The following is a 15,616-nucleotide window of genomic DNA, read 5'->3' on the forward strand; positions in this document are numbered from 1 at the left end:
AATATCCAATAACAGCCTTCTACTGGAAAAAAAATTTCTGAAATTTTCCTAAATTACCGATTCCGAACACATTTTTATTTATTAGACATGTAATAACTCTTTTATTAATAATTTTAGGAAAGAAAGTTATTCTTCATAAAAATCTGTGCATGGTCTAAACCTCAAGATGCAACCATCAGTTATCCAAGTTTGTTAATTTTATACGAGGTGTGTCAAATAATATGAATTTAGAAAGAATTTTTTCTAAATTCTTTCTAAATTAATATTATTTGACACACCTCGTATAAAATTAAGAAACTTGGATAACTGATGGTTGCATCTTGAGGTTTAGACCATGCACAGATTTTTATGAAGAATAACTTTTTTCCTAAAATTATTAATAAAAGAGTTATTACATGTCTAATAAATAAAAATGATGTTCGGAATCGGTAATTTAGGAAAATTTCAGATTTTTTTTTCAAGTAGAAGGCTGTTATTGGATATTTGAATATAGTTTTTCATTACAAATAACTTTTCATAATAAAATTTTTTGATATTTTGAAATATAAAGGTAGTTTGCTCTTAAGCGAAATTCATATTTTTTGACATACCTCGTATACTGTTGACAAAATTTGATATCTGATGATTGGTTTATCTTAGGTTTTAGACTATGCAGACCACTTTATAAAGAATGACTTTTTTTCGTAAAATTGATATTAAAAAAGTTTCCCATATGGTTCCAAGTTACGCAGACACCCCGTATAAATATACAAAGTGAAGTAAATTGTAAAACTGTAACGATTAATTTCATTTGGAATGCTAATTAAGTGGAGATTTTTACGATGTTTTTTAACAAAAAAAGAGACCAACTTTATTTTCAGCGTTACTGGCTTACTTTTGCTGCTAGAAACTAAAAAAAAAAAAGCTTTTCCTAAAGACTTTAAAAAAGTTATAACGAGTTTTGCCCGAAAAGTGCTTCATTTTTTGATTATTTCACGTTGGAATGTTCGATTTGGAATTTGACAAATAAGAACCCACTTTTCTCAAGCTACAACTCTTCCTCTACTTGATCTACGGACTTTATGGGTGCACAAGTTTTTTTTAAATTTTTCTTAAGCTTTATCTTTGCTAAGAACATTTTTTTCAATAAAATACACACTTTTTGTGTTATTTGCGAAAAACCATCTACAATAGGATAAACGAAGCAGAGATCGACCACCGACGTGCTGGAGTGACGATGTAAAGAGGAATGCCGGGAACTGGATAGCTGGTAGCTCAAGATAGGAAAACATGGAGAAACTTTGAGGAGGCCTATGTTCAACAGTGGACGATAACGGTTAGATTATGATGATGATGATGATGATACTTTCCTAACACATAAAAAATAGTTTGTAGGTATACCGTATAACGATTCACTAAGCTACAAAAAACTACTTACAAAGAGAAGGAGGAAAGGGGCGCCTAATATTACTTGCACCTGGGCGCTTGAAAGCCTTGGCGCGGCCCTGTAAATATGTACCTACAACAACAAGCAATTGGACACAAAACCGACACTAAATATTTGAACTCGATTTTTCAATATTTTCCTAGGAATATTCCCCTATTTTTTTAGCAATAATTAAAACGATCGAAAACATCTACCAGAACAACACAATAAAAGTAAAAGTAGAAGATGAACTAAATAACCCAATTGAAGCTGGCAATGGGATAAGACAAGGGGATTCCTTGAGTTCTTTATTATTCAAAATGATCATGGATGAAATAATAAAAAAGTAAGAACTAAAAAAGGCTAACAAATGGGAGAAAACAATTTAAAATAATCTGCTATGCACCGATTTGATTTACACCGTATGCTGTGCCAATTTAATATAACTGTCACAAAATTCAACATGTTATTTTCCCCAAAAAAAGACCAAATGCATGGTTCTAACAGCAAATTCAATAAGATGTAAACTGGAGCTGGTGGTTCACATAATAGAACAAATTATGGAGTTTAAATATCTAGGCATCACAGTATCTAACTACGGGAAGTTCGAGACAGAAGTGGAAGATTAGGTAAATAGAGCAAACAGAGCCGTAGGTTGAATGAATGACACAATATGGAGAAATAAAACTATTGGACAAGAAATAAAGGACAGAATTTACGTCATCAGACCAATAAGGACATACACGCCAGAAACACGACCCGACACAAAGAGGACAAAAATATTGGTTGAAACAAGGGAGATGAAAACTCTTCGAAAAATCGATAGTAGGACTATATGGGACAGAGCTAGAAGTAGAGACCAATGTGGACAACATTAATAACTGGGTAAGAAACAGAAGAGTAGAATGGAATGACCACATAAGCCGAATGACAACAAATATAGTAAGGACAGCGAGAGAGGGTTCCTCAATAGCAAGACGATCAGTAGCAAGACCACGAAAACGATGGAACGACAACTCACTTAAAGCACATTGTAAAAACAGACAGCCATGTCTATACATAAAGAGGAAAAATTAAAGCAAGAAGACTTTTCAATACGCGACGATTCAAATATCACAGTGTACTATTTCTGCGGTTATAATGTGGCCCTTCTAGTTTCACATTTTTCACCTGAAGTGAAATAAAAACCGGAAGTATGTAGTATATAGTTATTCTCGTGTTGTTAAGACGCGTCGAGTAACTATTTAGACGACTATAAAACAGTACTTCCGGTTGCAACTCTGGAACTGGAAGTCCGAAGTTAAACGGCTACACTTCGTAACTACACATATTCGTAACGGTACAATTCGTAATTCCAACATTTAACTTTTCATTAGCAAATTTAATATAACTGAATTTAAGAAAAATGCAGTTTGCATAAATTCCTATACTCAATGTACTTTTACGTTTTTAAAAACTGCTTTTTTTAAACGCTTTTATTTAGTTCAATAGATTGCGTCAAATTTTTGGATGTTAATTTGACTACCTTTTCTTCCATGCAAATGAATGAAAATTTGCAGACATATGCATTCGCGGTGACAATACACGAATAGACAACAAAAAATGTTTGTTTATGTTTATTAATTGTTTAAATAAAACAAACGATTTTAATGGAAAAAGGCCTAAATTCTCTTGTTTTTTACAATGTAGAAACTTTAAACTTTTACGGATGGTAGCTAATAATATAACCTATACATAATTTCACTTTTTACGTTAATTGTTTACGTTATGCGTCATAAATAAACAATAAAGTTTTAAATTTTGAACACTCATATATTTGTTAATACAGTACGATGCAAGTGAAAGGAATAAATTCGTTATTTAGTAAAAAGGCGACTTGAACCCTGGATTGCTACCTGGGGTACACTTGTACCCCAACCTTGTTTGTAAGTTACACCAATTTGCAGTAGTGGGTGTAGAAAATATGAAAATAAACTTGTGAATAATAATATAATAAAATATTTTTGTATACAAAATAAATTCTTAGCATGTTATCTTAAGATTGTTAAACGCTTTTATTTAGTTCAATAGATTGCGTCAAATCTTTGGATGTTAATTTGACTACCTTTTCTTCCATGCAAATGAATGAAAATTTGCAGACATATGCACTCGCGGGAACAATACACGAATAGACAACAAAAAATTTTTGTTTATGTTTATTAATTGTTTAAATAAAAAAAACGATTTTAATGGAAAAAGGCCTAAATTCACTTGTTTTTTATAATGCAGAAACTTGAAACTTTTACGGATTGTAGCTAATGAGATCACCTATACATAATTTCAATTTTTACGTTATGCGTCATAAATAAACAATAAAGTTTTAAATTTTGAACACTCATACAGTAGGAAAAATGAGAGAATACCCATGAACGAACATATAAAACACGCTGTATTTTCCTGTCGCCGTGTCACACAAAAAATTGTCCAGCGCAAGTACATGTAAGAATTATTATTACATGTACTTGCGTTGGACAATTTTCTTTGTGACACGGTGACAGGAAAATACAGCGTGTTTTATATGTTCGTTCATGGGTATTCTTTCATTTTTCTGACTGTATATTTGTTTATACAGTACTATGCAAATGAAAGGAATAAATTCGTTTTTTCGTAAAAAGGCGACTTTAAGGAAAAATCTCGAAAGATTTTTATTTTTAAATTACGATATTTTGGCATATATGCCATACTAGTGACGTCATCCATCTGGGCGCGATGACGTAATCGATGATTTTTTTAAATGACAATAGGGGATATGCGATAGCTCATTTGAAAGGTCATTTCAATTCTTTATTCAGTAATATAAAAATTTATATAATTAGTTGTACAGGGTGTCCAAAAATAATTTTTTAATTAAATTATTTGACAAAAAAGAAGAATGTATGTAATTTATTATTAAACACTTTTCTCTAGTTCAATCGTTTGTGTCAAATATTTAGACGTTAATTTGACTGCCTTTTCTTCAATGAAAATGAATGAAAATTTGCAGACATATGCATTCGCAGGAACAATACACGAATAGTCAATAAAAAAAATTTTATGTTTAAATAAAAAATTGTTTAAATAAAAAACACGATTTTAATGGAAAATGCTTAAATTCCCTTGTTTTTTACAATGAAGAAACTTGAAAGTTTTAGAGATTGTAGCTAGTTATATGAACTATACATAATTTCGCTTTTTACGTTAATTGTTTACATTATGCTTCATAAATAAACAATAGAGATTAAATTTTTTTGCCGATTCCGACTAATTTTCATGTTTGTTAATCATGTTATGTTTTATACATATATTTTAATAAACATGATATATTTTAATGTTTGAAAACTGTTAAGGCCGCGTCTCACCATCAAATAATTTGATCAAACAGTTTGAGCAAACTCGGGAAGTACGTCAAAGTGACGTCACAATTGCAGTTTTTTTGAAATTCTAAAAATCTGTGCTCTCACTATCAGTCTAGTTTGATCAAATTTTTTGTATTGAGTTGTCTAACTTGTTTGTACTTTATTTAAAATTAAAATTTTTCATTATTATCCACAATGAACACTCAGGATGTGACGTCACTAACTGTCACTTTCAGTTTGCTCAAACCAGTTTGATCAAATTATTTGATGGTGGGACGCGGCCTTTAGACTAAAAAGTAAAAAATAAAAAAATATAAAAAAAAATTTTTTAGGAAACGCTTTTATTTAGTTACGAGTGACTAAAATTAAAAATATTATAAAAAAAATCAACTAAAAAGCAAAAAATAAAAAAAATTCAAACACATTCGTTAAAGAAAAGCGTGGGGCGCATCTTCATCGAATAAACGGTTTTCGACCCACGCTTTTCTTTGACGAATGTGTTTGAATTTTTTTTATTTTTTGCTTTTTAGTTGATTTTTTTTATAATATTTTTAATTTTAGTCACTCGTAACTAAATAAAAGCGTTTCCTAAAAAAATTTTTTTTATATTTTTTTATAAATATAAAGAACTCCGATTATTTTGAACTTTATAAACTCTGACCTCAAATTAAACCACTGTATACGTATCAAAAAAATTAGTTACGAGCAAGCTGAAAAATTTGTTAATGGCTTAACGGTGTCTAGTCGGACTGTGAAGTTGGGGGTTGATAGACAAATACACTACCCCGAACAAACGAACTTAAACTTTTTCAGAAACTTTATTCTTATATAATTAAATGTACAATTACATTACGTTGACCTTGAGATAGGTCGCGGATAACCCATTTCTCGGTAACTAGATCCCCTGACTAGCGCGACAGAGTGCAACAACAAAAGATGTCTCAGGTACTCGACCTTCCTATTTATATCTGTTATAGTTAAAAACAGTGCCAATATGTATGACCATATATGGTTAGATACTATACGTATTTCAATAATGACGTGTGATTTCTTTGCAGTCTTTCAAATGAGTTCAATACTTTGAATTTTGCTACGATCGTAATAAATTATACAAATTGCAACTATAATATTATGGCCTTATTTTTATAACAAATAAATTAGGAAAATTCCGTGAGGGTTGTCGTGTACCATCACAGGACCAACTTTGATGTACGGAAACACTGGAACAGGGGAAGTTTTAATTGTGGAACAGGTTAGGTACAGGTTTCGAACATCAGACTACGAAAACGTCCCATGTATTTTGTCGGACAAAACTTCCAATTTATTTGTTACCCTTTCATTAAACTTTCATGCAAAAATCAGACTGCTATTTACCACCAAAATAATTCCATTCATTTGACATATTCTACTTGTCGGACTTAATAAAACGCCCAACATATCTATCGGACAAACATTTTTTCCCATATTATAAAATATAAAGTTTGCTATTGAATAAACTTAAAAATAACCTGCTAGTTTTCACAATCATAAACTTGGTAGGATGACACGTTTCACAATTAAAATCAAGTTCCACATTTATATCTTACCCTGTTCCAGTGTTCCCGTACATCAAAGTTTGTCCGACTAGACACCGTTAAGCTATTAACAAATTTTCAGCTTGCTATTAATCAACTTTTTTTGGTATGCGGGATTCAGGCCTATATCTGGCAGGTTAATACTATAAAAGCTTTTTTGACAAAAACTTTTATTTCACCAGAAGGCTCTGTATTTTTTGTGTCCTATGTATATTTGTCTTCCAAGATGTATTTATAAAACAAATGTCTCATCATTTATCTCATTTTAGGTAAGACTAAGCCCGAAAAGCCAATCCCTTGTAATGTACCATGCCATTTTCCTTCCTCGGACTGTCAGTGTCAGTCTCATTAAATCCGGACAACATAAAACAGCAGGGAATTCTCCTGACAGCAATTTATGCTTGGCAACTTCATAACTTACAAAAAAGAAGTTGTGTTGTTAAACTTTTTAACTATAAATTGAGATTTGCATATACGACAATGTTTTAAAAATTAATATAAAATGAGCGCAACGAATTGTGGAGCACCCAACATAGGAGAGGAAACGAAGCAATAAAATTTAATAATAGTCTGGGCTGATTATCGGAGAATAGGCAGTTTTTGGGAAAAGTTATTTACCAGCAATTTTATTGCTAGAATCTAAGCCTATGATTATATATATTAATAATATAGGTATGCAAAGTCCGCAGATAGTGTGCTACTTTTTTTATAAACAAAATGGCGCCCGAAAATCGTGTTTTTTTCAATTATTGCTCTATTACTCCTAAGATTTTAACTTTACAACAAAAACACTCAAATAAAAATTCACCGCAATTAAATTCTGAATAGAAATATGTTTTTCCCGATCTGCTCCGACGAAAATTTTCCTCGGAAAATGCGGGTTTTCCCAACAAAATCTTTAATTTTCAAATAAAGTTTTAGATAAGTAATTATCTACCAATAATTAAATAATTTGGGAACTTAAAAGCCTTCTTGGTTTAGATGATAGTTCCAGAAGCTAGTGAAAATTGAACGAATATTTTAGCAACAATTCAATTGTTAATTAATAATTTACGGTCGCAGTAATAACCAAAATAATTATGATGCACTGATCAAACTTTGAAATCTTATAAAGATGAGATGCTTATTTAACATTTTGTCGACAAAATATATATTTTTAATTTTTTTACATAATCTTTAAATGTTAAAAAAAATAGTTATAAACAAATTAACGTTTCTCAGAAAGTTTTTATTACATTCTAATTAAAAAAAATAGTTAAAATCCGTATTTCAAATATCTTGAAAATGAATGCTGTAAAACTTTTTTGCAACCATTTGCAAAAAAGTTATGAAATAGCAAAGTAAACATACGATTACTACGTTGTTTATATATTTTTTTAAATCTTTCAAAGCGTAAAAGTGAGTTTAGAGTACAAGCTAATTATTTACAAAAAATATCGATTATTAGTTTAATGGTTATATTTTAATTAAAGATTATAAATATATTTTTTTTGTAATTTACATGCGCGAAAGTAGACTAATACAGTACTGTAGCTAAAATTTTCACTCGAAGCGACGACCGCCCGCGCGACGTACACTTAATAAATAAAATTATAGTATATGTATGTTGCGTGTCAGTCGCTTCGAGTGAACATTTTAGCTCCGGCTCTCTATCAGGCCTACTTTTGCGCTAAAAATTACAAAAAAAAAGTATTTTAATCTTTGATTAAAATATAACCATTGAACTAATGTTTGACATTTTTTGAGAGTAATTAGTATGTACCATAAACTCACTTTTAAGCTTTGAAACAATTAAAACAAATTATAAACAACGGAGCAATCGTATATTTACTTCGCTGTTTCATAACTTTTTTTGCAAATGGTTGGAAAAAAATTTTAAAGCATTCATTTTCAAGACCTTGGAAATACGCATTTTAACTATTTTTTAAAATTAGAATATAATAAACAATTTCTGAGAAATGTTAATTTGTTTATAACAATTTTTTTAAACATTTAAAGATTATGCAAAAAAATGAAAAATTTATATTTTGTCGACAAAATATTAAATAGGCATTACACCTTTATAATCTTTCTAAGTTTGATCAATGTCTCATGATTATTTTGGTTGTTATTTCGGCTGTAAATTGTTAATTAACAATTGAATTGTTGCTAAAATATTCGTTTCATTTTCATGGGCTTCTGAATTTATAATCTATGCCAAAAAAGCTTTTACTTTACCAAGCTATTTAATTATTGATAAATAATTACTGGCCCAAAAAATTTATTTGAAAATTCGAGATTTTGTTGGGAAAACCCACATTTTCCGAGGAAAATTTTCGTCGGAGCAAATCGGGAAAAATATGTCTCTATGTAGAATTAAAATGGGGTGAATTTTTATTTGAGTGTTTTTGGTGTAAAGTTAAAATCTTTGGAGTTATAGAGCAATGATTGAAAGAAATACGATTTGTCGGCGCCATTTTGTTTATAAAAAAAGTAGCACACTAGCTGCGGACTTTGCATACCTATATTAATAATATATAGGATCTTATAATTCGATTCCAACAATAAAATTGCTGGTAAATGACCTTTCTTTGTACTTTACTAATTAGACCAGCGTATTATAACTATTTTTTTAAATGTTGTTCTGAAGCTATTTTCTTGTGGCATTTTTTATAATCAAGTATATTCAAATGGGAAATAAGCCACAATTTTACCTAAAAATGATTTTATTAACGTTTCGACGCCCAAGTCGGGTGTCGTTGTCAAAATACAAATGAATACTAAATAAACAAAAATGTTGTTGCTTAGTAAAAAATTCTTCTAATAATTTATTTAATCTGACTCATTTATATCGGCAAATCAGACACGTATTATACATTTTAAAGTAGACGACTTTAAAATGATATTGCCAATATTGATGAGTTGCATTCCTGTGACGACTTTACTAAAAGATAGTTCATTCGATTACATGAAATCAATCCCAACTCAAGAATATCCGCCACAAAAAATCATAGCATGTGATCTGTCTTTAAAAAGACAACCAAATGCAACGGTGGCACTGAAATTCTCGTGTTAGAGATTCCATAGTAAATCACGAGGGAAAACCAGGAAAAACCTCGTGATACTATCCCGACATCGTAAGTATTTGGGTTTACATTTAGTTTACTCTCAAAACTAATACCAAATTCTGACTTGATATTTTAAATTTTAAATAATATTAAAATACTAAATACTAAATACCCATATTAAAGAAGGAAGTCAATAGAAAGAAAATACCACAATTAGTAAATCGGTAACATATCGAGTTAGTACATATTTAGTATTTTAATATTATTTAAAATTTAAAATATCAAGTCAGAATTTGGTATTAGTTTTGAGAGTAAACTAAATGTAAACCCAAATACTTACGATGTCGGGATAGTATCACGAGGTTTTTCCTGGTTTTCCCTCGTGATTTACTATGGAATCTCTAACACGAGAATTTCAGTGCCACCGTTGCATTTGGTTGTCTTTTTAAAGACAGATCACATGCTATGATTTTTTGTGGCGGATATTCCTGAGTTGGGATAGATTTCATGTAATCGAATGAACTATCTTTTAGTAAAGTCGTCCCAGGAACGCAACTCATCAATATTGACAATATCATTTTAAAGTCGTCTACTTTAAAATGTATAATACGTGTCTGATTTGCCGATATAAATGAGTCAGATTAAATAAATTATTAGAAGAATTTTTTACTAAGCAACAACATTTTTGTTTATTTAGTATTATTTTGTATTTTGACAACGACACCCGACTTGGGCGTCGAAACGTTAATAAAATCATTTTTAGGTAAAATTGTGGCTTATTTCCCATTTGAATATATTTTTTTAAAATTTAATTATTATGCAAAAAAAAAGAAAAAATAATATTTTGTCGATAAAATATTAAATAAGCATCTCATCTTTATAATATTTATAAGTTTGGTCAATGTATCATGACTATTTTGGTTATTATTGCGATCGTAAATTGTCAATTTACAATTGAATTGTTGCTAAAATATTCGTTTAATTTTCACCGGCTTCTGGAGTTACAATATATACCAAGAAAGCTTTGATGTCACTAAGTTATTTAATTATTGAATAATAATTACTTACCTAAAACTTTATATTTGAAAATTAGAGTTTTGTTTTTTTAACTATTTATGGGAAATAAGCCACAATATTATTAAAAAATGATTTTTATTAACGTTTCGACGCCCAAATCGGGTGCCGTTGTCAAAATACAAAATACTATTAACATAAACAAAAATGTTGTTGCTTAGTAAAAAAATTCTTCTAATAATTTATTTAATTTGACTCATTTATATCGGCAATTCAGATACATATGATACATTTTAAAGTAGAAGACTTTAAAATGATATTGCCAATATTTATGAGTTGCGTTCCTGGGACGACTTTACTGAAAGATAGTTCATTCGATTACATGAAATCAACCCCAACTCAAGAATATCCGTCACAAAAAAATAATAGCATGTGATCTGTCTTTAAAAAGACAACCACATGCAAAGGTGACATTAAAATTCTCGCGTTAGAGATCTCATAGTAAATCACGAGGGAAAACCAGGAAAAACCTCGTGATACTATCCCGACATCGATTTTGTGACGGATATTCTTGAGTTGGGGTTGATTTCATGTAATCGAATGAACTATCTTTCAGTAAAGTCGTCCCAGGAACGCAACTCATAAATATTGGCAATATCATTTTAAAGTCTTCTACTTTAAAATGTATCATATGTATCTGAATTGCCGATATAAATGAGTCAAATTAAATAAATTATTAGAAGAATTTTTTTACTAAGCAACAACATTTTTGTTTATGTTAATAGTATTTTGTATTTTGACAACGGCACCCGATTTGGGCGTCGAAACGTTAATAAAAATCATATTTTAATATTATTGTGGCTTATTTCTCATAAATAGTTAAAATTGTAAAAATGCCACAAGAAAATAGCTTCTGAACAACATAGAGTTTTGTTGGGAAAACCCGCATTTTCCGAGGAAAATTTTCGTCGGAGCAAATCGTGAAAAACATATCTCTATGCAGAATTTAATTGCGGTGAATTTTTATTTGACTGTTTTTGTTGTAAAGTTAAAATCTTCGGCGTTATAGAGCAATAATTGAAAAAATACGATTTGTCGGCGCCATTTTGTTTATAAAAAAGTAGCACACTATCTGCGGACTTTGCGCATACCTATATTATTAATATATAGGATCTTATAATTCGATTCGGTAAATAACTTTTCCATGAATTTTGCTAATTAGCCCAGAGTAGAAGGCAAATATTATCACTTGAGAGTTTTTAAGCTTCTATTTATTTTTATTTTTTAGAAAGGTTCCAACACTCCTTCTCCCCTTTCTACGCCAAACTTTAGTATTCCATTGCGGATACTAAACATCTCGGCTCGAAAAGTTTGTTCGAAACCGGGCTATCGTAAATTGTACGACCATTACTCAGACCCTCAGTTTTATCTCAAAACAAATGTTCTGACGTTCGCGGAAAAAGTGAAATTCCCTGACAAAAAAGTGAAATAAACCTTTATGAAACAACAGAAAAGAAAGATGGAGATTATGTGGTGCTACTACGGTAGGCGGTCTACCGTTGCCTTTATAAACGCATAAATAAGAAGAATTTTTATTTTCCTCTTCTGATTTATCCTTACCTATTGTATTTTGGGCATCAAATTAATTTTACTAATTCTCGTTTAAAAACTTCTTATATTTTTATCTTTAATGAGCATTATTTGGTCTAGTGAATTTTCGTTACCTCTATTATAGGTCTGGATCCCGAGTATGAAAAAAAAGTTGATTAATAGCAAGCTGAAAATTTGTTAATAGCTTAAGGGTGTCTAGTCGGTTAAACTTTGATATATGGGAACACTGGAACAGGGGCAGTTTTAATTGTGGAACAGGTTAAAAATTTGGAACGGTCAGACCACGAAGACGGCACATTTATTTTGTCCGACGGAATAGACTTAAGCTTTCCGAACAGAGATTAAACTCTCATGCAAAAATCAGACTGCCATTTATCACCTGTTATAATTAGTGTCATTTGACATATTCTACATGTTCCACTCATTAAAACGCCCATTTGGTGATAAATAGCAGTCTGATTTTTGCACGAGAGTTTAATCTCTGTTCGGAGAGTTTAAGTCTGTTCTGTCGGACAAAATAAATGTGCCGTTTTCGTGGTCTGACCGTTCCAAATTTTTAACCTGTTCCACAATTAAATCTTCCCCTGTTCCAGTGTTCCCATATATCAAATTTTGTCCAACTAGACACCCTTAAGCTATTAACAAATTTTCAGCTTGCTATTAATCAACTTTTTTTTCATACGCGGGATCCAGACCTATTATAATTAGGTATCATCTTTAATTTAATTTATCTATTTGAACAATTGTCACGTGGAAATTTTTAACGTGTATTCGTGACACAGACACAATCTTTTGACGACCATAAATTCTTGAAACTTGTAATATATTCAATCCATTTTTTTCAGGTTTTAATATATTTTTTACACGACATTTTGACGTTGAGCCATGCATGAAATTTATTCTTTAACTTTCGCGTGTTACAAGCCCATTCCACTATAACGTATTAATTATAAATTTAATATTATTATGAAATTATAAAAAATGCAAAGATAAAAGAAGATGGTAAACGCACATGAGAATACGAGTATATCAATTTTTATTTGGTCTAATTTAAGAACTTACTATTTGCTACATACCATTTTTCGATTGGTGAAATTATAATATGGAATCCATCTGGACCAAATCTTTTTCATACTTAAGTTGTGCTCACTATGGAGAGCAATGGATTGTATCCTCGCTCCGATCCTTGCTCCCTGGTATTTAGATTCGTTATATTCGTGAATTCTCGTATTTAAAATAAATACATTTAAAATAAATATTTAAAATTAGCAATACTAATTGTCGATTACATGCAAACTAAGCGAGATATTCTGCAAAAAATTTATTTAATCACTCATCCATCCATCCATATAAGTGTATTTAATCACTCATCCATCAGAATTTAAATACATCATTTTCCTTCTAGAATACTTTATATTATAGTGTTATTTCTATGTTCAAAAAGTTGGGCTGGATTAAAATAAATGGTTTTTGAAAAAAATAAAATCAAATTATAGAGCGCATTTTTAAATTTTCTTAAAAATCTTCTTTTCCTCCATGTAACTCGAAAAAGATAAGAGATACGAAAAAAAGATACCACACAAAAATGTAGGGCTTTTTAAGATAAAAATTTCCTTTTTATTTTTCATTACTGTATCTCTTATCTTTTTCCAGTTTCATGGAGAAAAAGGAAGATTTTTAAGGAAATTTAAAAATGTGCTCTATAATTTGTTTTTTTTTTCAAAAACCATTCATTTTAAGCCCGTCCTACTTTTTGATAGAAATAACACTATAATAAAAGGTATTGTAGAAGGAAAACCATGTATTTACATTTTGGTGGATGGGGGTTTAAATTACTTCTCATTTTTTCTTAAAATACATTAGTTATCAATTTTGTTTGCAACATATCTCGCTTAGTTTTAATGTAACGGACCTTTAATATAGCTCATTTTAAAGGTCTTTTCAAGCACTACAAAAGGTATTAGTAGCATTAAACACATAAAATCGACCGTTTCTCTGTTATTTCAAGTTGAATACACCAATTTGAGCATGTACCAAAAACCAAACTATTTTCACCTGCCATACCTCTTTTTGTATTATAACTAGACGATTTATGAAAGCAACTCTCTCTTTGTTTTTTATAACCTACAAAAAGGTTTAATATAGTTTTTTTAGTTAGATGCATAGTTTTTAAGGTATTCGCAAAAAACTGTTCGAAAAGGTTCGAACTGTTTCAATGAAACTGGTCAATTTTCAACCACGAATATCTCAAAAAGAGTTTTCAAAAAAAAATTATAGAACAGTTTTTGCTTAGAATTAGGTTCTCTAGCGAATTCCGTGACAATTTTAACCAAAAAATTTTACACCTCTAAGAAGGGATGGAAACCACCCCCAAGATAAAAGTACACATCGGCATAGGGTAGACTTTGAATTAGGAGATAAGAAGAAGCTAGGCCCAAAATTTCATTAAAATCCATGCAGTAGGATAGAATTCGGAGGTAATAACCTATTCTTGCTTCCATTGACTGGTGTATTACCCCTGTTAAGATATATGCAATCCCAGAAGTCATTTTTTAAGTTATATTCTATTTTTTTTTCGGTAAGTTGTAATCAGACAGAATCAATACTAAATAGATATTGAGGGTGGATAACTGGAGGAGAGCATCCAGCCCAGGAACAGAGATACTGGGAGATGGATGCTGGGGGAGGCCAAGGCCCGACATGGGGTGTATTGCGACAGTCTTAAAAATATATACTTACAGGTAAAAGATCAAGTCCAGCCACGGTTCCTGGAGTTTGTGCTCTTGGTCGTGGAGATCCACTAGCAGAACTTGTTGTTTCACCTCCGCCCCCACCTCCTCCAGGACCGCCACTTACTCCAGCTCTGCTTAAGGGAGAATCTGAAAGAAAGTATATGATTAAACTATGTTTATTATTTATTTAGCCTATGGCTACATCACAGGTTTTGTATATACAGGGTGAGTTTTTAGTGCGGGATCGGTCGATAATTCCATTACGGTATAGAATATCGAAAAAAGTTATTTAAAAAAAATGTAGGCAATGATATTCTCCATGCTTGGAAAATATGTCCATTTCTACAGGGTGATCAATAACAGCGTGGTATATCAAACATATAATTTTTTAAATGGGACACCCTATATATTATTTCATATTTATATTCCCCTCATAATTCTTGTTCATATAATATAGGGTTTTGCATTACTATACAGAGTATTTAACAAGTTATGACCATTTTTATTTCGAAATCCCTATGAGATTAACACCCTGTATATAAAGAAGTAATTCATAGACAATAATTTGTTTTATGTAGTAAGATAAACAATATACTGTAGTTTTTAAATTAAGTCTAATTGAAATCATTGACGAATGTTTGTATACAGGGTGAATTACAAAACCAAATTACGATTTTCTCTATTTTTTTAAATGGATCACCCTATATTTTATTTTTCAAAAATATTGTATTTATTATACTCTTTCATTTTTATATAGCATTCCCTATATCTAAACTTATTACTTTCGGAGATATTTTTAGTTTTCTTCAACTTTCGGGAATACATTCAATTTTTCTAGTAGAAATAAGTTGGTATTGAA

The 15,616-nt window shown here is 30.5% G+C and overlaps 1 protein-coding gene across 8 annotated transcripts in view; it reads right to left on the minus strand.

Annotated features, from left to right (window-relative positions):
• The window catches only part of LOC114332991 (multiple C2 and transmembrane domain-containing protein), a 309,140-nt gene that overhangs the window by 148,666 nt on the left and 144,858 nt on the right, over positions 1-15,616 (minus strand). For all 8 annotated transcript variants that reach the window (XM_050647930.1, XM_050647932.1, XM_050647933.1 and 5 more), the window contains one exon: positions 14,765-14,904. In XM_050647930.1, the coding sequence (XP_050503887.1) occupies positions 14,765-14,904 (140 nt within the window). The remainder of the gene's footprint in view (positions 1-14,764; positions 14,905-15,616) is intronic.

This window comes from Diabrotica virgifera, chromosome 4 (genome assembly GCF_917563875.1).
Source record: "Diabrotica virgifera virgifera chromosome 4, PGI_DIABVI_V3a".
Taxonomy (NCBI): Eukaryota; Metazoa; Arthropoda; class Insecta; order Coleoptera; family Chrysomelidae; genus Diabrotica; species Diabrotica virgifera.